Source organism: Eublepharis macularius, chromosome 8 (assembly GCF_028583425.1).
Source record: "Eublepharis macularius isolate TG4126 chromosome 8, MPM_Emac_v1.0, whole genome shotgun sequence".
NCBI classification, from domain to species: Eukaryota; Metazoa; Chordata; class Lepidosauria; order Squamata; family Eublepharidae; genus Eublepharis; species Eublepharis macularius.
In genome coordinates, this window is record NC_072797.1 from 2825352 (window position 1) to 2848048 (window position 22697).

General features: G+C 49.2%; 1 protein-coding gene across 3 annotated transcripts; it reads right to left on the bottom strand.

Annotated features, from left to right (window-relative positions):
- Nucleotides 1-300: 300 nt before the first annotated feature.
- GALT (galactose-1-phosphate uridylyltransferase) lies at nt 301-22400 on the bottom strand. 3 transcript variants are annotated; one of them, XM_054986968.1, is made up of 11 exons: nt 22321-22400; nt 21783-21952; nt 19523-19598; nt 17103-17151; nt 13007-13136; nt 11255-11311; nt 8043-8165; nt 7839-7971; nt 6872-6955; nt 4654-4808; nt 301-2033 (listed from the first exon to the last, which is right to left on the bottom strand). In XM_054986968.1, the coding sequence occupies exons 1-11, from the start codon at nt 22358-22360 to the stop codon at nt 1968-1970; spliced, it is 1083 nt and encodes a 360-aa protein (XP_054842943.1). In that variant the 5' UTR covers nt 22361-22400; the 3' UTR covers nt 301-1967. The 3 variants fall into 3 exon arrangements, with proteins under 3 accessions (XP_054842943.1, XP_054842942.1, XP_054842944.1); XM_054986967.1 differs by having other exon boundaries at nt 4654-4811; XM_054986969.1 differs by having other exon boundaries at nt 4654-4811; nt 21783-22082; nt 22321-22368.
- Nucleotides 22401-22697: the final 297 nt, after the last annotated feature.

Genomic DNA, 22697 nt, shown 5'->3' on the forward strand with positions numbered 1-22697 from the left:
AACGCCTTCATGGCTGCAAATTAACCACCCTGCAAATGGGCAAAATCAACAGCTGCCTTTCTGCTGTGGCTCTTCCCCACGCACCACCCACCCCACGGAACAGCCTGCCTGGTGAGGTCAAGAGCCTTCTTGTAAAGGTGACGGGGTCATAGTCAATGCCTGGACAATCTGAGGTTTTGCTGAACATATTATACTGTTGCATCTTTTCTTTAATTTTCTAATCCAACTATTTTTGTATCATACTGTTCATAGTATGTATGTAGCACACTGATATTTTTTTAATGCACAAATCCCATTTTATTGTATTGCTGATCATACGTATTATACTGCTCTGATTGCATTGTTTTAATTGGGCGATCCACCTTGAGTCTCGGAGAAAAAGATGAACCACCACTGAAGCAAATGAATACACAAACCTAGGCAAGCCATGGACAGTACGGAAAAGGGAAACTGGAGTGGGGAGGTGGAAGAGAGCAGCCAAGCCGCACGAAGGATTAGCACCTTTAATAAACTTGTGCTTCTATACCGCTCTTCTGGACTGATTAGTGCCACACTCAGAGCGGTTTGCAGAGTCAGTATTATTATTATCCCCACAAACAGACACCCTGTGAGGTGGGTGGGGCTGAGAGAGCTCTGAGAGAGCTGTGACTCACCCAAGGTCACTCAACTGGCTTCAAACAAAGGAGCAGGGAATCAAACCTGGCTTTCCAGATTAGAGTCCTGCCACTCTCAACCACTACACCAACGGGCTCTTTGACACAGCTGATCCATAGCAGGCGGAACCAATTTGACCCAACCCCTTTGCTTCTCCATACCCATGAAAACCATAAGGCGGGCAACCCAGAAACAGTGTTTTCTTTTATTTAATTAGATTTGGATTTTAAAAATATATGGACTAAAATAGTGACAAAGGGCCAACCTCCTTGCCAGGAAGGACTCTCTGATTATTTCCATTCTCTTGTAGGCTCAGGAAGACGACGGCTGCAGGACGGAGCCCCACTGCGTTGCTGAGCGCCCCCTGCACTGACCAAACAACCTCCCCTGCCCGTGGCTGTTGCCCTCAGCAATATCTGTTATGTAGCCGGAGCAGATCCAGCGTCACCCTGAGAGAGAGGAAGACTCAGCGGCCGACCACGCCCTTTTTGGTCAGGAGGCGTCACAAACAGCTCGCCTGGAAACAAAACCGGCTGGAGAACTGGGGGGGCTCACATTGGCTCCGGGCTCCTGCTGCCCCCCCTTAACACACATATTTAGAAGGAAGGCAGGGAAGCCGTCAGCGAACAGGTGAAGATGCCTATCTTAACCAAGGCGTGAGGGAGAGGCCATCTCCCAGAACCGTTTCCAGTCACACGAAACCTGAATGTTCATCAGCTCCCAAACATTTCAAAAACAAATTCAGCCATTTTCTTTCTTACACACCCTTTCTAAGGCGACTTTTATGTGTGCAAGGAGGCCCAGGAACTGAGACTTCCACATCGGCACAGAGCTTGTTCAAGGCTACACAGAAAAGCCCGAGATTACTTCCGTTCCAGAAGCGCACAGGAAAGGACTTGCCAGTTACTGTATGTAAGTACAGTTTCTATCTAGGGCTCCCATTAACAGCCTTGGCTTCCCACTCCTGGGAGTCCACTGCAAGATAAAGGGATCGGCAAGAGTCCAAAATCACATGCAGGGAGAGTTCACTCACGACCCATTTGTCGCACTGCAGTGGCTTGACCAAGCCTCTGGCTGGAACGGAAGGAGGACTCGAGCAGGTTCTAGAAGGGCCTGGCTACAAGCCGAACTCCCCCACATGGCTCACGAGCAGCCCGAAGCCTGGATCCGGCACTGCAGGGAGCCCTCCAGCTCAACCTCAATGCCCAGTCAAGCAGCCCTCCCAGAGCGTGCCCTCGATAACACTTCCCAAATTACAGAAAGCCCCTCCTTGGAATGAGTCAGAGCAGGAAGGGGCCCCGCTGGGTTCTGCACTAGGCAGCTTCCTTCCGATCCAGTCTGTAGTGTTCCTCGGGCAGGTTCCTCAGGCGCTCAGCAGCCTGTGGAGAGAAAGAGCAGAATGGGTGGGACGTAAAGGGACAGAGCAGTTGCCTCCCTTTCCACTCCCCCTCCTGTACTCATTTCCGCTATAATCTTTGTCACCTCTCTGAACCACTTGTGCCTAACGCAGCATCCATAACAGGCAGCCATAACTGTGCCACCCCCCGTGTTTATTGATCAGATTCTATGGCTGGGAAGAGAGGCCAAGAGCGAGACAGGAGGCGGCCCCACAAGCCCACGGCACAGGCACAGCTCAAAGCCAGACATCCAAGTCCACTTCTCTGTGTTGTGACCTTGTTGGTAGTCCCACGACACTTACTGCCCTCTGATACTGTTGCAAAAATAGCAAGGTCTGTTTGACCTGGGGTGTTTTTTTGCCCAAATAACGATTTTATTTATTTGTTTTGATTTCTATTCCGCCCTCCCCACATTAGCAGACTCAGGGCGGATTACATTTATGCACATTAAAATTAACAGTTAAAACACAATGAATACAATATATTTAAAAATACAAATACGGTGCAGCACTAAATTGATTCAGTTGAACCATTTCCACTGTCACTAAAAAAAATTAAGCACTTAAAAGTTTCTTTGGAGGTGAATGTTTTGGTAGGAGGGCTGTGTTCTACCCTATTTGGCCGGCAGGAGCCCAACCCAGCATCAACCAAATGCCTGGTGGAACAGCTCCGTCTTACAGGCCCAGCGGAACAGTAGCAGATCTTGCCGGGCCCTGGTCTCATTAGACAGAGCGTTCCACCAGGGTCGAATCCACATTCACCCATTACCCGCATGTTTATCGGATATCTTCCGTTTGCCTCCAATCCGCGATTTTTTCCTCTTTGTTCACATTCCTGCTTCCAATCCGTCTTTCTCGCGCGTCCCTCCGGTCACACGGCTGCTCGAAAACAGCTTTTTTGGGCGGGACCTTTTTTTCCCACCCATTTTTTAAAAAAAATTTTAGCGCACTTTTCCGTTATTTCGATCTTGCCTTATAAAGAAACATCATTGAAGATAATGGTGCCTCTCTTTCCCCCACTGACAGCACTGATGGCTCTCTCCCGTTTCTTTTTTGGAAATTTGGAAGCATGTGGGAAGCTTTCGTGGGCATTTCCTATGCAGGACAGTTCAGTGCCTGAATTTTACTGAAGTTTCACTTCCTTGGAGTGTCATTATTTCGATATTTCGTAATTTCGATATTACAGTAATATAAAATAAAAAAAATAAAAAACAGTTAAAAAGGAAGTTTCGAGAGTCCGTTCTGAGGGTGGATTCACCCCAAAATGATTTTTCAAACTACCAGATTTGATTCAGAAACAGCATAATCAATAAATCCAATGCTATGAAGTCAAAAACAGTCTTTTGCAGATTACAGAGCACTTGCAAGTTGAATCAGCCAATAGGAACTCTCGGAACAGCTGGAGAGACAGGAAGGGGGGTGGTTTTTTTAAAAAAACGCGTAAATTGCGCATTGGCCCGTTCACGGCCACCGTGAAACTCCCGTTGAAAACCTGTGACCACATATTCAGGAGAAATGCGAATGAAATGCGTCTGTTTAATGAGGTAATGTGACCGGCACTCAGGATTGCGTGGGGAATGCGGGGAACATGCGACTTAGAATGAGTAATATGGATTTGACCCAGGTTGGAGCCAGGACCAAAAAGGCCCTGGCTCTGATCAATGCTAGGCAGGCCTCCCTGGGGCCAAGGACCGTTAATAGTTGTTTTTCACTGGAATGAAGCATCCTCTGGGTCACATATGGGGAGAGGGGGTCCTGAAGATACGCAGGTCTCAATCCGCATAGGGCTTTATAGGTTAATACCAAAACCTTTAACTTGATTCAGTACTCTACTGGTAACCCATGCAGCTGGCGCAATACCGGTGTAATATGTGCATTTCTCGGCACTCTGGTGATGACATGTGCCGCTGCATTTTGGATCAGTTGCAACTGTGTAGAGCGTGTTACAGTAGTCAAACCTAGAGGCGACCAATGCCTGGATCACTGTAGTTAAGTCGCGGGTCGAGAGATAGGGGGCAAACTGCCTAGTCTGTCGTAGACGGAAAAAGGAAGACCTGGAACTACACCAAGTCTGGAGGACGTTGAAAGAGGAAAATATTTTACTCCAGGTATAAAAGAGGTATGGAGTTTCAAGCAAATAACAACACTCTGAGCCCACCCTCAAAATGGCGGGGAGAATCTTTTCTACCTTGCCTTTCTGCGACAAAGCCCACCTTCTTGCCAAGACAAAAGGCCAATTCTCTTCTCTCAGCTCTAAGTGAAACTTTCCCTTCCTTACCTAGCTGGTTTCAACCATCCGTTGTTGCCTGCTTCTGGTCTTGCTGGCTAAGCTATTCTCTGCACAGTTACACATTCAAGGCCAGGCGAGCGAAACTGTTTCGAGCTGCATGCTGGCAATATGGCTTCTTCCTGGCTCACTTTGCTCAAAATATCAAACCCCGTGGGCATGCCCTTCTTTTCCTTCCTGCTAGCTGACTTTAGCCACGAGGTTTTTGACTAGTTGTGCCTTCTGCCCACAAGAGAGCTTGTGGTTTCAGTTTCTGAGACTCACAGACCTGTGAGCAGCCACGAGAGGGCCTCCCACCCATACAGTCCCCACTCACCTGCTCTGGAGTCAAGTCCCTCTGTGCCTGTGCCAGCATTTCATAGCCGACCATGAACTTGCGGACGGTGGCAGAGCGCAGTAAGGGCGGGTAGTAATGGGCGTGCAGCTGCCAGTGGCTGCAGTCAGCATTCAAGTACGGCCCCGTGGGGGCCCCTGCTGGAGACAGGAGGTGGATGAGAAGGGGCCGGCACTGGGCAGCCAGGCAGAGGACACAGAGTGGATTAGGATCAGAAAAGCAGGTCTGAGAAGGCAGCATGCCAGGGGCAGGGAGGGAACAGGAGCAAGCAGCACTGAAAGCCCAAACGTAGCGATAACGCCCCCCCACCCCCCCACCCCGGCACACAAGGAGAGGGACAGGTCAGAACTTCTAGGTCAGAAAAGGACCTCCAAAGGGAACTCTGTTGTCCAGGGAGATCTGTATAGGAGATGCGGAGCCTGAAGAGGTTGTGACCCCAGAATTTTAAAGGAATGGAGCCTGAAAACTAAAAAGCATCTGGGGCAGACGATAGGAGACATGCTCAGGGCGGCTTGCCCAAATCAGCAATCTAGAGGCCACATCCTGGAGCAGTGGCAGCTTCTCTTGTCGGAAAATCCCACACCGAACATGTTGAATAGTTTAGTTTGGATGTCACCAAGGCATGAGCCAAGATTACACTAATATTCTACTAATTTCTAAGTAATTCCACTTTTTAGCAATGTTAACAGATCAAGGCTAATAATCACGCATTGTTTTCAGATTTCTGTAATCCTTGTTCTATTACTTTGTTGATCAGATGTCATACTCTATTGATGCCACTGCCCTACATTGTATAATCCGGCTTAAATCTCAGAGAAAAGCAGATAATAAATAATATAAAATAGAGATTTATATATTATTCATAGTTAAGGCCGATTTTATGTGTTTTTGTATTATCCTTTAATAGGTGGAAAATGCCATAGCAGCAAGACAGTTGATGGATTTCATTTTAAAAAAATAATAATTAGCTAATGAGTATCTTCCAGGAATCTGCGGAGCAAACACCACACGCTACAGCACCTTGCCCAAGAACCCAATATTGGAGACTGGAAGGTTCAGCAAAATAGTCAAGAGTCCAGTAGCACCTTTAAGACTAACCGGCTTTACTGTAGCATAAGCTTTTGAGAACCACCGCTCTCTTCATCAGATACATCGATGCATCTGACAAAGAGAGCTGTGGCTCTCGAAAGCTTATGCTACAGTAAAGTCGGTTAGTCTTAAAGGCGCTACTGGGCTCTTTGCTATTTTGCGACTACATCCTCTGGAAGGTGCAGCAGACGGTTTTGGCACCGTCAGTCCCACCACAGCCTCTTCTTAAACACACACACACAGAGCTCTGATCGACTAGGGATGGGCACAGGTCAAGCAAACAAGCAGTAGACCTCATGTCCCCCAGGACTGTCTGCATCCGCAGCGAGCTGAAGGAGACCCAATACAAGTGGACAAGCAAAAGCATGAGAGGCTACCAGAACCCTGTCTGTAACCAGCGAGGCATCTGACTTGGAATGGACATCAGCAGCGTCATCTGCAAAATTCTGACACACTGGCCACAGCAGATGAGCACAGTCTCTCCCCCCCACCCCCGTCCCCCGCCCCCGCCCCGTCTTGCAGGACTGGTTGCAACAGACCTTGTTCAACACAGTAAACCGCTGCAGGATGGCTTGGTGTGCGGCGCTGGCAGCTCCAGCCCGCATCCCACCACATTGATCTTAGGCTTTTCACCACCCTCGTTCTATAGCTGCCCTCCCCAGCTGCGTCATGGCAGAACAGATAGCAGGAGAAGCCAGGACTGTGGGACTCAAGCACCCACTCTGGGACCAGACTCGTAGAGCCAGCATCAAGGTGGGGACCTTAAGACTCCCTCTCTACCGAGGCCTATAAGCCGAGCTTCCCATGTGATGCATTTATAGGGACATGTCTAGTTTGATCTACAACTAGACCTAAGCCGAGCTTCCCATGTGATGCATTTATAGGGACATGTCTAGTTTGATCTACAACTAGACCTGTTGCCTCAAAAAGATACGGTCCTAAATCCCCAATGAGTCGTCAAGTCAGCTTCGAGAGCGAGGCTGAAACACCTGGATCTTTAGTCGCGGAATATTGAGCAGGAAAGGGGGATAAAAAGGTATCAAAACCGCAAGCACAGGAATAGTGGTATGTTGGGGGGGGGGGACTACAGCTCTCCTTCCTGGGTACTTACCGTGCCACCCCATGGAATAGGGAAAGGAGATCTGGAAGAGATTGTCATACTTGGTGAGGAGCCGCTGCATGATGGAAGCCAGGCCTGCCAACACAAGAGGCCCCAAGAAGTCAGCCCCTCCCTCCCATTCACAGCCTCCCCAGAAAGGCTCATCAGAATCACTGGTGCCAGGATGGGCTTCCAGAAACTCAAGCCACCCACAGCATCTTAGCTGGAAAAAGAACCATCCTGGCTTGCCTTCAAGCAAACAATGACCAGATCCGGCCACTTTGGGCCAGGACCGCACCGCCGGGGTGAGGAACCCCAAGGACTCAGCCTGCTGCTGAAGCCAGTCAGCTACTGGGGCCACAGGAGCCCCCACTTCCTCAGACCTCTCTTCAGGCTCAGGAAGCATCACGACGTGTTTCAGGGCTGATGCAAATAATGGGAATTGGGCCTCCTGCCCTAGACCGATCAAGCGAGCGGCGACTCCCGCTTGCTGCCAACCCCACCTCGAGCCTCCCGCCCCAGCCACTGTCCTCGGTAACCCTGAGTGGGGAGAAGAACGCCCGCTCCAAGCCTGGATTCTGCAAGGACAGCCACAGCCTGTGCCCAGGCACTCTCCTGCCTCACGTGCTGACTCCAGACAAGACCGAGACGGGCAACGGGGAGTACCTTTAGGGGAGTTTCCCCCTTTTTTTCTCCCAACACTGCAATGACCAACTTGCAAGCACATGACAGCCCCAGGGATCAGGCACCAAGGAGAAAAGGGCCATGCAACCTCAGCGATCTTTTCCAGGGTTCCCTCTCCTCTTACCCCAAACAACCACCACCGATTTTGAAGCCCCCATCCCACTGATCCACTCAACTGGAAATTGCTCCCATTTTTCCTCTGCTTGAACTCCTGTTTCCCCGTGCCCAACAAATCACCAGCTACAGTCCCTCCTCCTCTCCTATCAGCCAGAAGGGGGCGCCACTGGGCACCTACTGTCTTTCTCGCCGTTGCGAAGGTCCTGGAGGCGACAGACATGCCGCCGAGGCAGCAAGAGGGTCTGGAAAGGCCACACTGCCCAATAGGGGACGACAACCAGCCAGTCCGCGTTCTCCACCACGATCCGCTCCTGCACGGGGCCACAAGAAGGATCAGGCACAGTGCCTCGCATTGCCCTCCCTACTCGCAAGCGACAACTACCTTCCTTTCAGCCTCCAACTGGGCATACTCAAGTAGCATCGGAACGCCCCGTTCGCGGTGGTGTTTCTGCTGCGTTCGGTCTTCCAGGGAGGCTTCATTGGGGAGGAAGTTACTGGCCCAGATCTAGGGGGAGAAGAAAAGGCAACCGGCAAGGATGCGGCTGGCTGAGTTCGAGAAGCCCACCTGCCCAGACCCGGACTGGAGGACACGCAACTCACTCGGAATCAATTTGCAGGCCTGTCCTGCCACCTTGTGGCCAGCTTCTGAGAAGCAGGACACACATTCCACAAGAGAAAGAGGCCTTCAGCTGGATGCTTCATAGCTAAATACACACCCATGAAAGGGGAAGTCGGAAATTCGGCTTGGAAGAAGCCTGTCTTCAGGGGCCAATCTTATCCCCTCCTGCACACACGCATGCACACGCACACCATTTAAACTGCGAAAGGGCAGTCCACTAAACCTGCACACAAAGGACGAAGGGGTAGAGAGCGGTGTGTTTTCCAAGCCTTTAGGCCAGGCTGGAGGGAAACAACGGCGGGCCCCTTGCTTCCCTCCAGCTCTCAGCCCTAATATCGCAGTGGTACAACCACAACTGGAAGCAAAAATTAAAATCAGTCATTCAAAGATAGTTATTTATAAATATATTTCAATGTGCAAATGTGACAAGTGCTCTTAATAAATATTTATAAATACCTAAATACCTTAATTCCACAGATGGAAGACAATAATTAATGCAATAGTTATTGCAACGATACAAATTCATATAGATGTCGGCCACATATTAGGATAGGTAACAGTCCCTTTAAATGTTACAGTCCCATGACGCCCTATTTAAATGCCCGTTTCTTTTCTTTCAGATGGTGGAGCCAAAGACAGGCATTTGGATGAAAGTCAAAGTTCAACAGGTAAGTAATCCAACCACTCAGGGAAATAAATTTTCCTTTTTCTTTCTTTACTCTTAGGTGGAGCCACAAGGATGGGAGAAGGACCCATAGATGCCCCCTGCCCAACAAGCGGCCGGCTGTCTCATTAAACTTGTTTCACGACAAGCACTTCATCATGGGCCAAATACATAGTTCCACTTCAGTAAATTAATATTCACAAACCCTGTTAAGTGTAATTCAAACCCATTTTCCCAGCGCACTGCTGGAAACAGCCATACGCATATGCCAGAACACCTGACAGCGGGGCAGCAGCCCCTGGATGCAGGGAGATTGGGTGGGGTGTTAAAATGACACACACACACACACCTGTGTGCGAGGGCAGAGGGTCTCCACCCTCTCTCCTACCCCTGCTTTAAACTCCAGGGGTTGGGGTTAGATAACAAGAGGGGCACCGTGTAGTAAACTACACCGTAAAAGATAATGACCTACAGCGGTAAGGTCTAGAGGACCAAAACGTTCTTAAAGTGCACCGCGCAGCAAGTTAATTAACAAGAATAATACACTCTTGTATAACTATCAAAAATATTCTATTGATACAAGGTGCTGGGTGCTCTATAATCCACAATCAAGGTTACACAATTACACAAATCACAATAAATACAACTGTAGGTCATTATCTTTTAAACTCCTGGGGTGTCAGCAGGCACGAACCCCGCTTTCCCAACATATGGAAGGAAAAGCCTTCTTGGAATTCCCTGGCAAGGAGCTGCCTCACCTTCCCTCGGCTTGCACCATACAGAGCTGGCTGCTAAAGCACGGACTGCACTGCCGCTTGCAAAGATCTACAGTCCTGGGGCTGTAACTTCTGCTGTCAAGATAATTAACAGTACCAATATCCAGTCGCACAGAAGGCATTTGCCCTCTTACCGCTGACAGCTCTGAAGAGCTCTCACAAATAAGGACAGACCTGCACAGCCTTTTGTCTTGCAAGCGTTTCTGGCAGTGGCAAACCCACAGGATGGCACCCTGCCAGGTTCACAACAATGGCCAGAAATCAGCCGTGCTCATGAAGCTGTGCCACACTCCCGACCCCCCAGCCACTGCTGAGCCACAAACACCTTCCACCTGGCAGTCAGGATGAGCTGCATTTCCCTGGATTTAAACATGTGCATTGAAATTTCTTTCACTGAGCAAGTAAAACTTCTACACAAAAGCCAAAATCATTTGTCTGTTTTTCTATCCAATCCTGGACTCCAAAGCCCTGCTCAGAAAGTAGAAAAGAGCAAGAGTCCAGTAGCACCTATAAGACTAACAGTAGAAAGTTCAGTAGCACCTTTAAGACTAACCATGAGAGCCAGTTTGGTGTAGTGGTTCAGAGTACGGAACTCAAATCTGGAGAGCCGGGTTTGATTCCCCACTCCTCCACTTGAAGCCAGCTGGGTGACCTTGGGTCAGTCACAGCTTCTAGGTGCTCTCCCAGCCCCACCCACCTCACAGGGTGTTTTGCTGTGGGGATAATAACATACTTTGTAAACCACTCTGAGTGGGCGTTAAGTTGTCCTGAAGGGCAGTATATAAATCGAATGTTATTATTATTATTATATAACCAACTCTATTGAGGCATAAACTTTTGAGAACCACAGCTCTCTTCGTCTGACGAAAAGAGCTGTGGTTCTCGAAAGTTTATGCCTCAATAAAGTTGGTTAGTCTTAAAGGTACTACTGAACTTTTTACTATTTTGCAACTACAAACGCCGCAAAATGGATATAAGACTAACAAAATTTGTAGTAGGGTAGGAGCTTTCGTAAGCCACAGCTCACTTCTTCAGATACAGCTAGAATGTGAGTCCACCTGTCCTTATATCTTAGAGAGTGGAGTGATTTCAAATGCCAAGTGCCAACTGTCACTCACTGGCTATTTTCATTTACCTGCTATTCAGCATCTGAAATCGCTCTACTCTCCAAGATACAAAGACAGGTGGACTCACATTCTAGCTGAATCTGAAGAAGTGAGCTGTGACTCAGGAACGCTCATACCCTACCACAAATTTTGTTAGTCTTATAGGTGCTACTGGACTCTTGCTCTCTTCTACTGCTACAGGCAGACTAATATGGCGACCCATCTCGATCTGCTCAGAAAGAGCAGGGTAAAAGTCCTGATGTCGTAAGCATCAAACTGGCCTCCAAGGATTAAACTAGAGGAATCACGGTTAACAAAAAGAAGCAACAGTTCAAGGCAAATCCCTTTGGGTACCATGGGCAACCCTTCTCCTAAATCACAAAATACCCTTGCTATGCTCCCGCACACACACAGCAGCAATCTCCTTACCTGGCAATGAGGGTGGGGATTAGAACAGCCCATCATGGCGCCTTTGTTTTCAAAGATCTGTCGGGATAAAGTGGAATCTTTCAGCACATCCACAGCCTCCCACACAGCTCTTCTCCTCTCCCGTCATCCAGCTTGCCAGTTAAGGTCTTTCTCCCCAAGCCTTGCTCTCTGTGCCCCACCCGGCAGAAGAAAGGCAGGCGGAGAACAGCCACAGCAGAGGCATCCTGTCTGTGGAACTCCATCCCACTGGAAGCACCCCTAACACCAACCCTGTGAGCATTTAGGCACCAGGAGAAAACATCCTCGTTCACCCAGGCTTGTTTGTTCAATCTGCCCGCTGATGCTTTTATGTTTTTGTTTATGCTTTTATGATTTTTTTATTTGGAGCATTTCTATGTCGCCTCTCCAGGGAACACGTCCAAGGTGGGTTCATTTTAGGCACAGCGGGTGGACCAATTTGCTTAACTGTTTAATGTTTTATTAATGGATAAAAATTATTTATTGGCTTGCTTTTAGTTAGCCCCCTCGAGATAAATGAAAAAGCAGGAGGCGAATGGCCTGCAATAAATACATTCTCTGGAACTAACCGAAGTCAAACTTTATGAAAGCAAATCCCGGACCCCTGGGTCCACAGCTCTCCTTCTCAGCACTTCGCCCTGTACTTATCTTTCTCTAATGTTTACTCAGGCTGCTGTATGTTACTCTGTACTGGAATATTTGCTCTCCATGTTTCTCCCACAAGGAGGCTCAGACTGCATAAAGTCCTGCAAAGACACCCCAAGATTTTCTTTCTCTCTCTCCCCGATATGAAGCAAACTCATGTTTCTGTCTGCAGTGAACAAGCAACCTCGGAAAGGGAGGAGCAGGCCCTAATCTGGAATCACGTGCATGAATGAAGAGTTCAGCAGCCAGGGCCCATGTTCCCTTTTAAACAGGAACTTTTGCTCCCCAACTCTGAATTCCACTCCCAGCATTAGAAGGAGTCATAGAGTTGTTCAATAAGGAAGTCGCTGTTCATGGGAACATGGCTTTAGTTGAGGGTGCTCTGGGCATCAGTCTCGCTAAGGAGGTGGGTCCAAAGCCTTGCTCCTAATCTGTAGGTGTGTGGACTGTCCTTGGCTGACAAAACCTAAAGGGAAAAAAAGCCCTGCCCTTCCCAAGCCCTGCGTTCCCCCTGAAAAAAAGCCCTGCCCTTCCCAAGCCATCAGCTAATACCATCTCCTATTCCCCGCACCTGGCACTTTCTCTAGATATTTTTTTCTTGGCAGGCCAAGACTTTTCTGTTCTGTTCTGGCTTTTAATTAATCTGTATACCTGCTTCTTTGGCTTTTATCTGCTGTTTCATGGTTTTATTCCCCGTTTTATTGGTACTGTTGGATTTCCGCTTCGGAGTTGGATGTCGTGCTCTCTTTTTATGCCTTGATGAATGGTACCATGCCTCAGATACTTTTAGTGGGGAGGCGGCATTTTCAATAAATAAGGCAATCAGAGCAATCGTGGCAGAGACACAAAAGCAGTTTGCAGTAGAGTGTGGGCACTGAACACGAGGCTGGGGACACAAACTAATTTGATACGATTGTGCTCTTTCATTCCAGAAATGTTCCTAAATTGCCTCCAGCGCCCATCTGCACGGGCTTGGGAAAAGACAGCAGGCCCAAACGCTGCTTCTCCCCTGCCATGCGACTCTTGTCCTCTGCGCTGGCTGAGAGCTCCCTTCCCTACCCAGCCAGGAAACTGACTACAGGCACTAACCTGGACCCAAGGATAGGAGGCTCCCAACTCCACGGCTATCTCCGTCCATTTGTCAATCACGGCCCGGATCTCAGCAAGCGACATGAGAGGCAGAGTGAGGTCAGACCAGGGGTGGAAGCACATGACTTTGCTGGGAGGAAAGAAATCAGGTGAGTGAGGAGGGGCCTGGAAGGATCCTGCAGGTCACAAAATCCAAATCAGCCTTCCCCAAATTAACAGTCAGAATCTAACCTAGATGGCATCACGGGGCTGGGGGGAGAATGACAGATGTCTCATCCACATCACGATAGAAAAACAGCTCCAGTTAAGACAGGAGGATGCAAAGGAAAAACCAAAGCTACCCCCCAGGTCACTAGCCATTGTGATCCAAAGGAGAACCGATTGCGGGGGGGGGGGCAGAGGTGTCCTCCAGAATCTCTTCTTTGCAACCTCCGAAGCACTGCTCAGTCCTAACAGAAGAACAGCTGGGCCCCACTGATTAATGAAGCAACCAAGTCCAGTCTCATCTCCGCTACACGAACTCACTGCAATATTTTTATTTATTTTATTTAGAGTCTGCCTTTCCTACTGAGACTCCACGGGAATTACACATCTCGTAAGTCAAGACGATCAACAGCTGGGACATCTGACAGACAATATAATAGGGTGCGGACTGCAGAAATGTGAAAACAAGCAGAAATTGAAACGCAGATCCAGAGGAGTCAGCCGTGTTCAAAAACATTTCAAAAGCAGAATCCAAGGGGAAGCTGCTGAACTGGAATTCAGTCTTGGATTGAATAGAGACTCTGGATGGTTATCTCATTATCGGAAGGAAGTGCCTTTCAGGCCTTCCATTCAGATTCAGCTGCGGAGGGGGGGGGGCCACACCCAGCCTGGATTGTGCACACTCCACCTCTTTCATGACTTTTGCAACTGATCTACTCCCCCCTCCCCTCATCACCTATATATCTCTGGCCAGTTTCTTCATACCCTCCATGCATCTGACGAAGAGAGCCGTGGTTCTTGAAAGCTTATGCTACAATAAAGTTGGTGAGTCTTAAAGGAACAAAGCATAAGCAATTTGGCCTTGACATATTAAATGATGTGGAAACTACCCAACAGAAGCAAACTTAACAGCAACAGACAGTACATAGTAGCACAGTCTACAATCCCTATCCCTTTAACTAAAGCATCTCACTGAACCATTTCCTAAGACCTCAATCCTATTACTTGTAAAAAAAAAAAAAAAAACCTCTCACATAATTTAGTTTTACACAGTTTGCACACAGCAAGGAGAGCGGGAGATTTCCTGACCTCTTCAGGCAGGTCACGCCATAAGGTGGGGGCCACCACAGAGAATGCACAGGCATGGACAGCCATTGATTTTGGCTGTTTGCAAGATGGCACCTGCGGAAGGCCCTGTTCAGATGAGCAAAGCTGCCACATTGGAACATGGGGGAGAGGAGGTTCCACAGATACGAGGGACCAAGGCCACGATTAATAATAATAACAACAACATTCGATTTACATACCACCCTTCAGGACAACTGAATGCCCACTCAGAGCGGTTTACAAAGTGTGTTGTTATTATCCCCACGACAATCACCCTGTGAGGTGGGTGGGGCTGAGAGAACTCAGAGAGAGCTGTGACTGACCCAAGGTCACCCAGCTGGCTTCAAGCGGAGGAGCGGAGAATCAAACCCAGCTCTCCAGATTAGAGTCCTGCTGCTCTTTACCACTACACCAAACTTTGAATGTGATAGACAGAACCTTGCACTGAGCCTGGAAACTGAGGGGTAGCCGACAGAGTGGTTGCAGAATGAAATCCAGCATGCAGAATATCGAGAGGATGAATTCTTTGAACCAAAGCACCCCGAAGAGCATGGGTCAACTTGGCATGCCTGCGCTAAGCAATCTGAGAGTTTTGAAATGTGTATAAACCCAAATGAGAAGGGCCCTGCTGGATCATCCCAGAGGCCCACCTAGTCTAGTGTCCCATTTCTCACACTGGCCAGCCATTTGCCCTGGAGGGCCAACCAACAGGAGCCAAGATCTCCCCCAGCTGACACCTAACAGCGTGGAATTTCAGAGGTTTGCTGCCTCTGAATGTGATGGTTTCTCTTTCACCACACGGAGGAGCTGTGACTCAGGGGCAAAGCATCCGACAGACATGCAGGCGGTCCCCGGTTCAGTCCTGGGAATGTCCAGTTAAAAGGAACAGGTGATGCAACAGACGCCGCCTGAGACCCTGGAGAGCCACTGCCAGTCTGACCCTGACGGACCAGGCCCTGACTCAGCATAAGGCACCTGCCTCCACTTGCATAGCGCCGCCTCCACTTGCACCCCCAGTTTATTTACTCATTGAGGAACGAAGGAACAAATCCGCTGCCAGCAGGTGCCTCCCCTCCCCACGTTCTACAGGAGCTGCAGAAAATCATTTGATATGCCTGCCTGCTGACGCGGAGTAGCCTGGCTCTCTCTTGGAGACATTTAGCAGAATGAATAAAACATAGCAGAATAATTGCTGCAAACACGTGTGCTTAGTTTACTTCTACAATAAAAGGGGAAAGGGTTACATAGAACAGAAAACAGCAGCAGCCTAACTAAACTCTATCTTATCCCTCTGTTCTTTCTCTGTAACTGATCCCTTGCGTACGTGTGGGATAGCTTGATTACGCCCGCAATGTATTGATCAGCCGATAGTCAATCCTAGGGTCACCTCCTTAAGAATGAAACATCCCCTTCTTTGGCAGGAAGAGTCTACTCTACGCCTAACTGACCCTATGCTAAACTTGCTACCATGAGCCCACAGAAACTTCAGCTTAACTCTTTCATGACTGAAGGGATGACAGTTGCAAAACCGAACACGCTCTTTATAGCTTTCCCTCAACCGGTTAACAGTCCTCCAACGCAGTCTCTTGGGGTGGGACTTTAGAAGAGAGGAAAACTGACTCCAGTCTTTGCAAGCATGATAGCAGAAAAGTTAAGGTTAAGCAACGAGCAAAGCAGGATTTTCTGGAAAAGATGCCGAACCCCACCCCCCACGGGGGGCGGGGGAATCTGGAAGGGGGAGCACCACATGCTGGGGCAAACCACAACATGGCTGAATGACGAAACCATGGCCCCACTCCAACCCTGGCTGGACTAGATGGGCCACTGATGCCGACCCAGCACAGCTGTTCTCATGCATATGAGCAGAGGAAGCCTTTCAGACCCAGAATGCTCCTATCCTGCCTGATTTAATAAGCTGGACGTGGCTGACGTCATTTAACTGTGTGGTGCTCGGTACTGCTGGGGTGCTGAGAATGCCTTGGGATCAGTAACTGTTACTGTTGGATGTTCATAGCAGAGCGAGTAGAAATTGCAAAGCAGAAATAAGCAGCACAGACACGCGAGTTTAGCTTCTATAAAAAGAGTTTACTACAAAATTATAGGAAAAGGTACACGGATAATAAAACAACAATCTGAACTCCATGTTGTTCCTTTATTCTTTGTAATTTTCACTACGTCTAGATCTCTAATTCTAATTGCAACTGAACGCTGTAATTGATTCCTGGGTACATGCAGGAATCCGAATTGACCCCCAATAAAATGGTTCAGCCAATAATCAATCTTAGGGTCGATGTATTGTCGAAGGCTTTCACGGCCGGAGAACGATGGTTGTTGTGGGTTTTCCGGGCTGTATTGCCGTGGTCTTGGCATTGTAGTTCCTGACGTTTCGCCAGCAGCTGTGGCTGGCATCTTCAGAGGTGTAGCACCAAAAGACAGAGATCTCTCAGTGTCACAGTGACACAGTCTTTTGGTGCTACACCTCTGAAGATGCCAGCCACAGCTGCTGGCGAAACGTCAGGAACTACAATGCCAAGACCACGGCAATACAGCCCGGAAAACCCACAACAACCAATCTTAGGGTCACTTCATTAATAATAATATCACCCTCTTTCTGGCAAGAAGAAACTACTCAGTAGTTTGGCCCTACGCAAACAAGCTATCACTAGCTAAACATAAACATCAGTTAACTCTTCCATGACAGAAGGGATGACACTTGCTAAAAAACCCAAAAGTCACACTGGCCTGTTTGCATCACAGGGGAAATAAGGTGCAATGCTACATTTACCACATGCCTCGAGCAGACGCTGCACGGAACAAAGGGTGGTCATCAGCATCTGGGAAAGGAGAGGAAACTCAGTGAGAAGCGAGTAGGAAGGTAGAACGTGCCAGGTGTAATCAAGAGAAGGCAGGAGCCTGAAGGGAGCCCAGGGCAGCTGGTATTCATCAGAGCCCACAAGCACTGGCTATCCCAGCCTCAACCACGCACACTACGCCCTAGGGATAAACCGTTCGATGCCCCCAACCAAAAAATGTTCTGTTCCAATGTGTAATTCAAATGCTGAGAAATGTATTGTCGAAGGCTTTCACGGCCGGAGAACGATGGATGTTGTGGATTTTCCAGGCTGTGCAGCCCAGAAAATCCACAACAACTGCTGAGAAATGTGTTTGTACAAATGACAAAGATAATAGACAACCTCTCACTTTATTGTAAATCAGGGAAGCAAAATCACACCAGATCACACATGCATGGCAGAGATGTTTGGCATCGATGTCTGCTATCAGTTGAAGAATAGCAGAGGATCTACATGTGTCTGATAAGCTGAAATGCCTTCTCTCTTGTGCTTGTTTGCTCAACTCTTAAGTGCTGCAAACCAGACAGGTTCTACGTTTTGCAAGCTCCAATCAAGCACTGCAGGAAACCCAAAGCCTGACCTACCCCCACTAGCGCTCCTTCCTGTACTGTGTTTGGGCAGTAAATTGAGAGGCAGGGGGAAGGGAACAGGCGTACACTGAGGGGGAAACCCTCCCAAACTGCTATGTGAAAACACTCTAAGGAATGCTGATTGCAGGAACAAGATCGGGGAGATATCCGTTCTGAAGCCTTGTTTCGTGTCAGATACAAGAGACGGGTTCAGAACTTCTGACGTCACTTTGGCAGCTCATCATTTCAGGAGGCAACTTTGTTTTACTTCATTTATGCTCCTCCTTTCTCCCGAATGAGACCCAGAACAGTGTACATTATCATCCCCGCTGCCGCAAATTTGGGGGGGTGGGAATCGAAGTACTACTTCAGATATGTGCTCTAACCCACCCTCTGACCTCGCTGTACATCACGGGATGTATACTGTCTTCTATCCTGCTAATAGAAAAGAGTCCAGTAGCACCTTTAAGACTAACCAACTTTACTGTAGCATAAGTTGTTTTTGAAACAAAATCCAATGGGAAGCTGCTGAATTGGAATCGAAACAAAAACAAAATCCAACGGGATGCTGCTGAATTGGAATTCATATGTAAATTTGACAGTCAGACTTGGATTGAATAAAGACTATGAATGGTTGTATTGTCGAAGGCTTTCATGGCCGGAGAACGATGGTTGTTGTGGGTTTTCCGGGCTGTATTGCCGTGGTCTTGGCATTGTAGTTCCTGACGTTTCGCCAGCAGCTGTGGCTGGCATCTTCAGAGGTGTAGCACCAAAAGACAGAGATCTCTCAGTGTCACAGTGTGGAAAAGATGTAGGTCATTTGTATCTACTCAGGAGGGGTGGGGTTGAGCTGAGTCATCCTGTAAGAGTTTCTCAGGGTGTGGAATGCTAATGGCGGGAGGCTTCACTGTATCCTGAGGAGGTTCTTTTGCATATGGATTGGTACATCATATGGATTAGCACATCAAGTACCAATCCATATGCAAAAGAACCTCCTCAGGATACAGTGAAGCCTCCCGCCATTAGCATTCCACACCCTGGGAAACTCTTACAGGATGACTCAGCTCAACCCCACCCCTCCTGAGTAGATACAAATGACCTACATCTTTTCCACACTGTGACACTGAGAGATCTCTGTCTTTTGGTGCTACACCTCTGAAGATGCCAGCCACAGCTGCTGGCGAAACATCAGGAACTACAATGCCAAGACCACGGCAATACAGCCCGGAAAACCCACAACAACCACCTATGAATGGTTATCTCATTATCAGAAGTAACCGATTTCATTATCAGAAGCAAACTGATCCCATTATCAAAAGCCACTGATTTCATCTACTCCCCTCTCCCCCTATATACCTGACCAGTTTCTTCTTACCCTCCATGCATCTGATGAAGAGAACTGTGATTCTCGAAAGCTTATGCTACAGTAAAGTTGGTTAGTCCTAAAGGTGCTACGGGACTCTTTACTATTTTGCTACTACAACTCCTCTGGATCTATATCCTGCTAATAGCTCTCAGATAATGCTCATTGCTTCAGCTTTGACAAATTTTTTCAGTCCTCAGTTTTATGATTATCACAGTTGCCTCCTAACAAGGATCCGATGCCCAACTGCTAAAATGCTGATTGCTGTGCAGTTTTTAAAGGCAGAGGAGCCCTGCCAGGAAGAAAGACAGCGCTACCTGCTGAGAAGCAGAAGCTGCCAAGGGCCATCCCCCCAAGAGGGCCATACCCCAGTCCTCAAATGGCTCAGTCAATTTCTGACAAGGACGGAGCAAGTTCTTACCAGGTTCGGGGGCATCTGGCTGCAGGGCAGGGAAATCATTGTCAAAAACAAATGTGCTCTCATATTTGGGATTCACCTGCAGTGGAAGAAAGAGCAAGATGAGAGCTGGAAGCACCAGGCTACACGGCTGCCTAGCCTTGCTTGGTAGGAACAGGCTTTGGAGCCTGACTCTTTTTTTTCAAATTCAATACAAAGATGATTTAGGATCAGAATATGCAGAGGAGAGGGGAAATAAAACTCTCTCCAAGGAAGCAGGTGGGGGGGGGAGATACAGCACAATTATATTTGCAAATGTAAAACCAAACCTAAAGTCTCTTTTGTTTGCAATACTTCAAGGTAATAAGAGACCACTTACTCTCTCAGGAACCTACCTGACCACTGCGGTCATCACCCAAGGCCCTGCTTTGAGTACTCCTGCTAGTGACAACCTGAAGGCGTTCTCAGTTGTGGCACCCAAATTCTGGAATTCTCTGCCCAGAGAGACTCACCTGTCCCCTCTGTGGCCATCCTCCACCAACAGGTGAAGACTTTTTAAATTTTGTCTGGCATTCCCTTCTTGTAATTTTTGTGTTCGTATGTGAATTTGAGCAAGGTTTTAATTGTTCTACCAATGTTATTTTGTTTGGTTTTATTTATTTTTAAGACATGATTTTTATCATGTGTGTTTTTATTCTGTTAGCTGCCTTGTTGGCCCTGATGAGGGCGAAAAGGCGAAGTGTAAATTTTGTAAATAAATGAACGGTGCTTGAGAGAACTTGGCATTTCCAGCAACAGTTTGGTTAAAGGCCAGTCAGGAAGCAGAAATGAAGACGAGTCACTGAGGATAGGGACAAAACGCATTCCTGCCCCCCTGAAATCCCCACCTAAGACCCTCAGCTTCTGACCCTCCGTACTGCCAGGAATATTATGAACCCATGGAGCCGAGACTCAGAGCAAAGCTACAAAAGATGAATTACATGAGGACATGCACGTGAAGGGAGTCGCAATGTTAGCCGGGAAGCTGAGTTTTAAAAGATATTGGAAGGTCTTGTCAATTTCCCCTCTCTAAAGAGCCAGGGAAGATGCTCCTCAGAGGGTTTGTCAATTTCCTCTTTGCCTCCTGGAAGGGGCGGTGAAATTGACAGAGCCTTCAGGAGGAGAAGAGGAAATTAACAAACCCTCTGAGCAGCAACTCCCTGCTTCTGTAGAGAGGGGAAATTGACAAAGTCTTCCCAGCTTCCCAGCTAACATTGTGACTCTTTACACAGGCAAGTTCTCATATCATTTGTCTTTTGTAGATTACAGCTCTGATTACAGCTTCCACAGCAAAATTCAGTAATCTGCTACAATGACTCACTGATCTCAGTAACTTGCCACGATGACTCATCAGGGATTGAGGCACAAGACAGCCTTTGGAAATGGGGAAGTAGCCTCTACCCTTGGCTATGTTTATTAGATTACATACATTTGGCCTTTAGAAGATCCTTCAGACGAGCGAAAGCCCGATAATGTAGCACCCAGGTACAGTGAGTCGCCCTTCTATGTGCACCCCACAAAAGTGTATTACTCAGTGAGCTCTCCCCTCCCCACAGAAGCTGCGTATGAACTTCTAAAAGACTTCGTTGCAAAGAAAAGTGCAAGCAAAGGGTCTATTTTTATGCTTAACAAAGGCCTAGCCCATCACGCCAGTTCTCCTGGCAGAGTCCAAAGGAATCGCACCGCACTGCCCTTACTACACAGCCTTTCAGACTCTCAGCCCAAGCATGGGTTTCGTGCAAAAGAAGGACTCTGAGTGCGGGATTTGTGATACACAATAAGCTGCCCTACGCTGAATCACAATCACGGTCAGGACTGTCTATTTGGAGCTGCGGAAGCTCTCCAGGACAGCAGGGCCTCCACATCAGCTGCTACCTGGAGATGGTGGGGACTGAACCTGGCACCTCCTCGCTGTGGAAATCTTGGCAGGGACACACCACAGAGAAGGGGGGGCTGGCAGCATCAGTTATGATTTCTTTGGCTTACAAGTCCGGAATGGGGCTGCTGCTGCTGCATTCACTCAGTGGAGGAAGGTGTGTTCAACACAAAACCCGTTTCTGAGCCAGGAAATCCAGCGATGGGGGCAGCTGGCTTCAGGACAAGGGAGCTCACTAACTGTGACTAAGAAACCGAGCAGAAGCTCCACCCTGGGAGACCAAACCAAGGCTCATAAATGGGGGCGGGGGGAGAGAAAGATCAGGCTGTTCCGGGCCTGCAACATCTGCACGGGGCCGCGGGCGGATACCTCTCCATGGGCTCGCCTGGCGCCAGGGCACAGCGGGTTGGCCGGGTCGCAGCGCGGCACGTCTTCCTGGGGGGGCTTCTCCAGCTGGCCCTGCCAGGGGCGCCGCATGCGATGGGCGGAGACCAGGACCCAGTCGTCCCGCAGCGGGTTGCGGCGCAGGTGCTGGTGCTCTGTGCGAGGGGGACGGAGGGGGGGAGGGAGTCAGCCCCGGCCGTGGCAGGAGCGGTCGCCAACCCCCAGGCGGCGGCTGGAGATCTCACAGGACTGTAACTGATCTCCGAGGCACAGAGGCCCGTTCCCCTGGAGGGGGGAAATAAATGCCTGTTTGGGAGGGTGCGCTCCATGGCTCCACGCCCCAAGTCTCCAGGAATCTCCCCACCTGGAGGTGGCAACCCCACCCCGTCGCCTATCAACTGCCCCCCACTCAGCCCATAGGAGGCATCAAGCCCCGCCCCCTTCCAGGCTACAGGCCCCGCCCTAGCGACAAGGGAGCTCGAGCCCTGGCCCCTCGCCCTCCGGCTCTCCCTCCGCTCGGTACCGCTCGGACAGAACTTCTCCCCCGCGGCCGCCCGCTCCATGATCCTCCTTCCGCTCTCCTCCCACGTGACGCGAGCCCTGTCTTTCTCCTCAGGAACGACGCCCCGCCCCTTCCCCTCGTCGATTGGCCGATCCTGAGAGATGACGTACGCAGTGGGCGGGCACGCCCGTGTCACGTGACACCGCTCATTGGCCGGGTGAGTGGCGTTCTCTGCGATTGGCGGAGGCCTGAGGCGGACGAGGAGCCGAGGCGCCCTGGCCAGTCGTTGGGGCCGTAGCGCGGCGAGGGCTGGGATTGGCCGGGGCGGTCCCTGCGCGCAGGCAGGGCGGCTGGCCATTGGCTCCTTTCGGAGCGCGCGGGCGCCCGGGCGCGCCTCC

What these genes read in the sequence shown, in the direction of transcription:
- GALT (XM_054986967.1), bottom strand. Translation starts at nt 22,360, where the DNA reads ATGGAGCGGGCGGCCGCGGGGGAGAAGTTCTGTCCGAGCG. An exon ending in CCTCCTATCCTTGGGTCCAG is followed by an intron (nt 11,312 to 13,006) that starts GTTAGTGCCTGT and finishes TTATCCCGACAG; the next exon opens with ATCTTTGAAAACAAAGGCGC. An exon ending in AGTTGGAGGCTGAAAGGAAG is followed by an intron (nt 7,972 to 8,042) that starts GTAGTTGTCGCT and finishes GGCCCCGTGCAG; the next exon opens with GAGCGGATCGTGGTGGAGAA.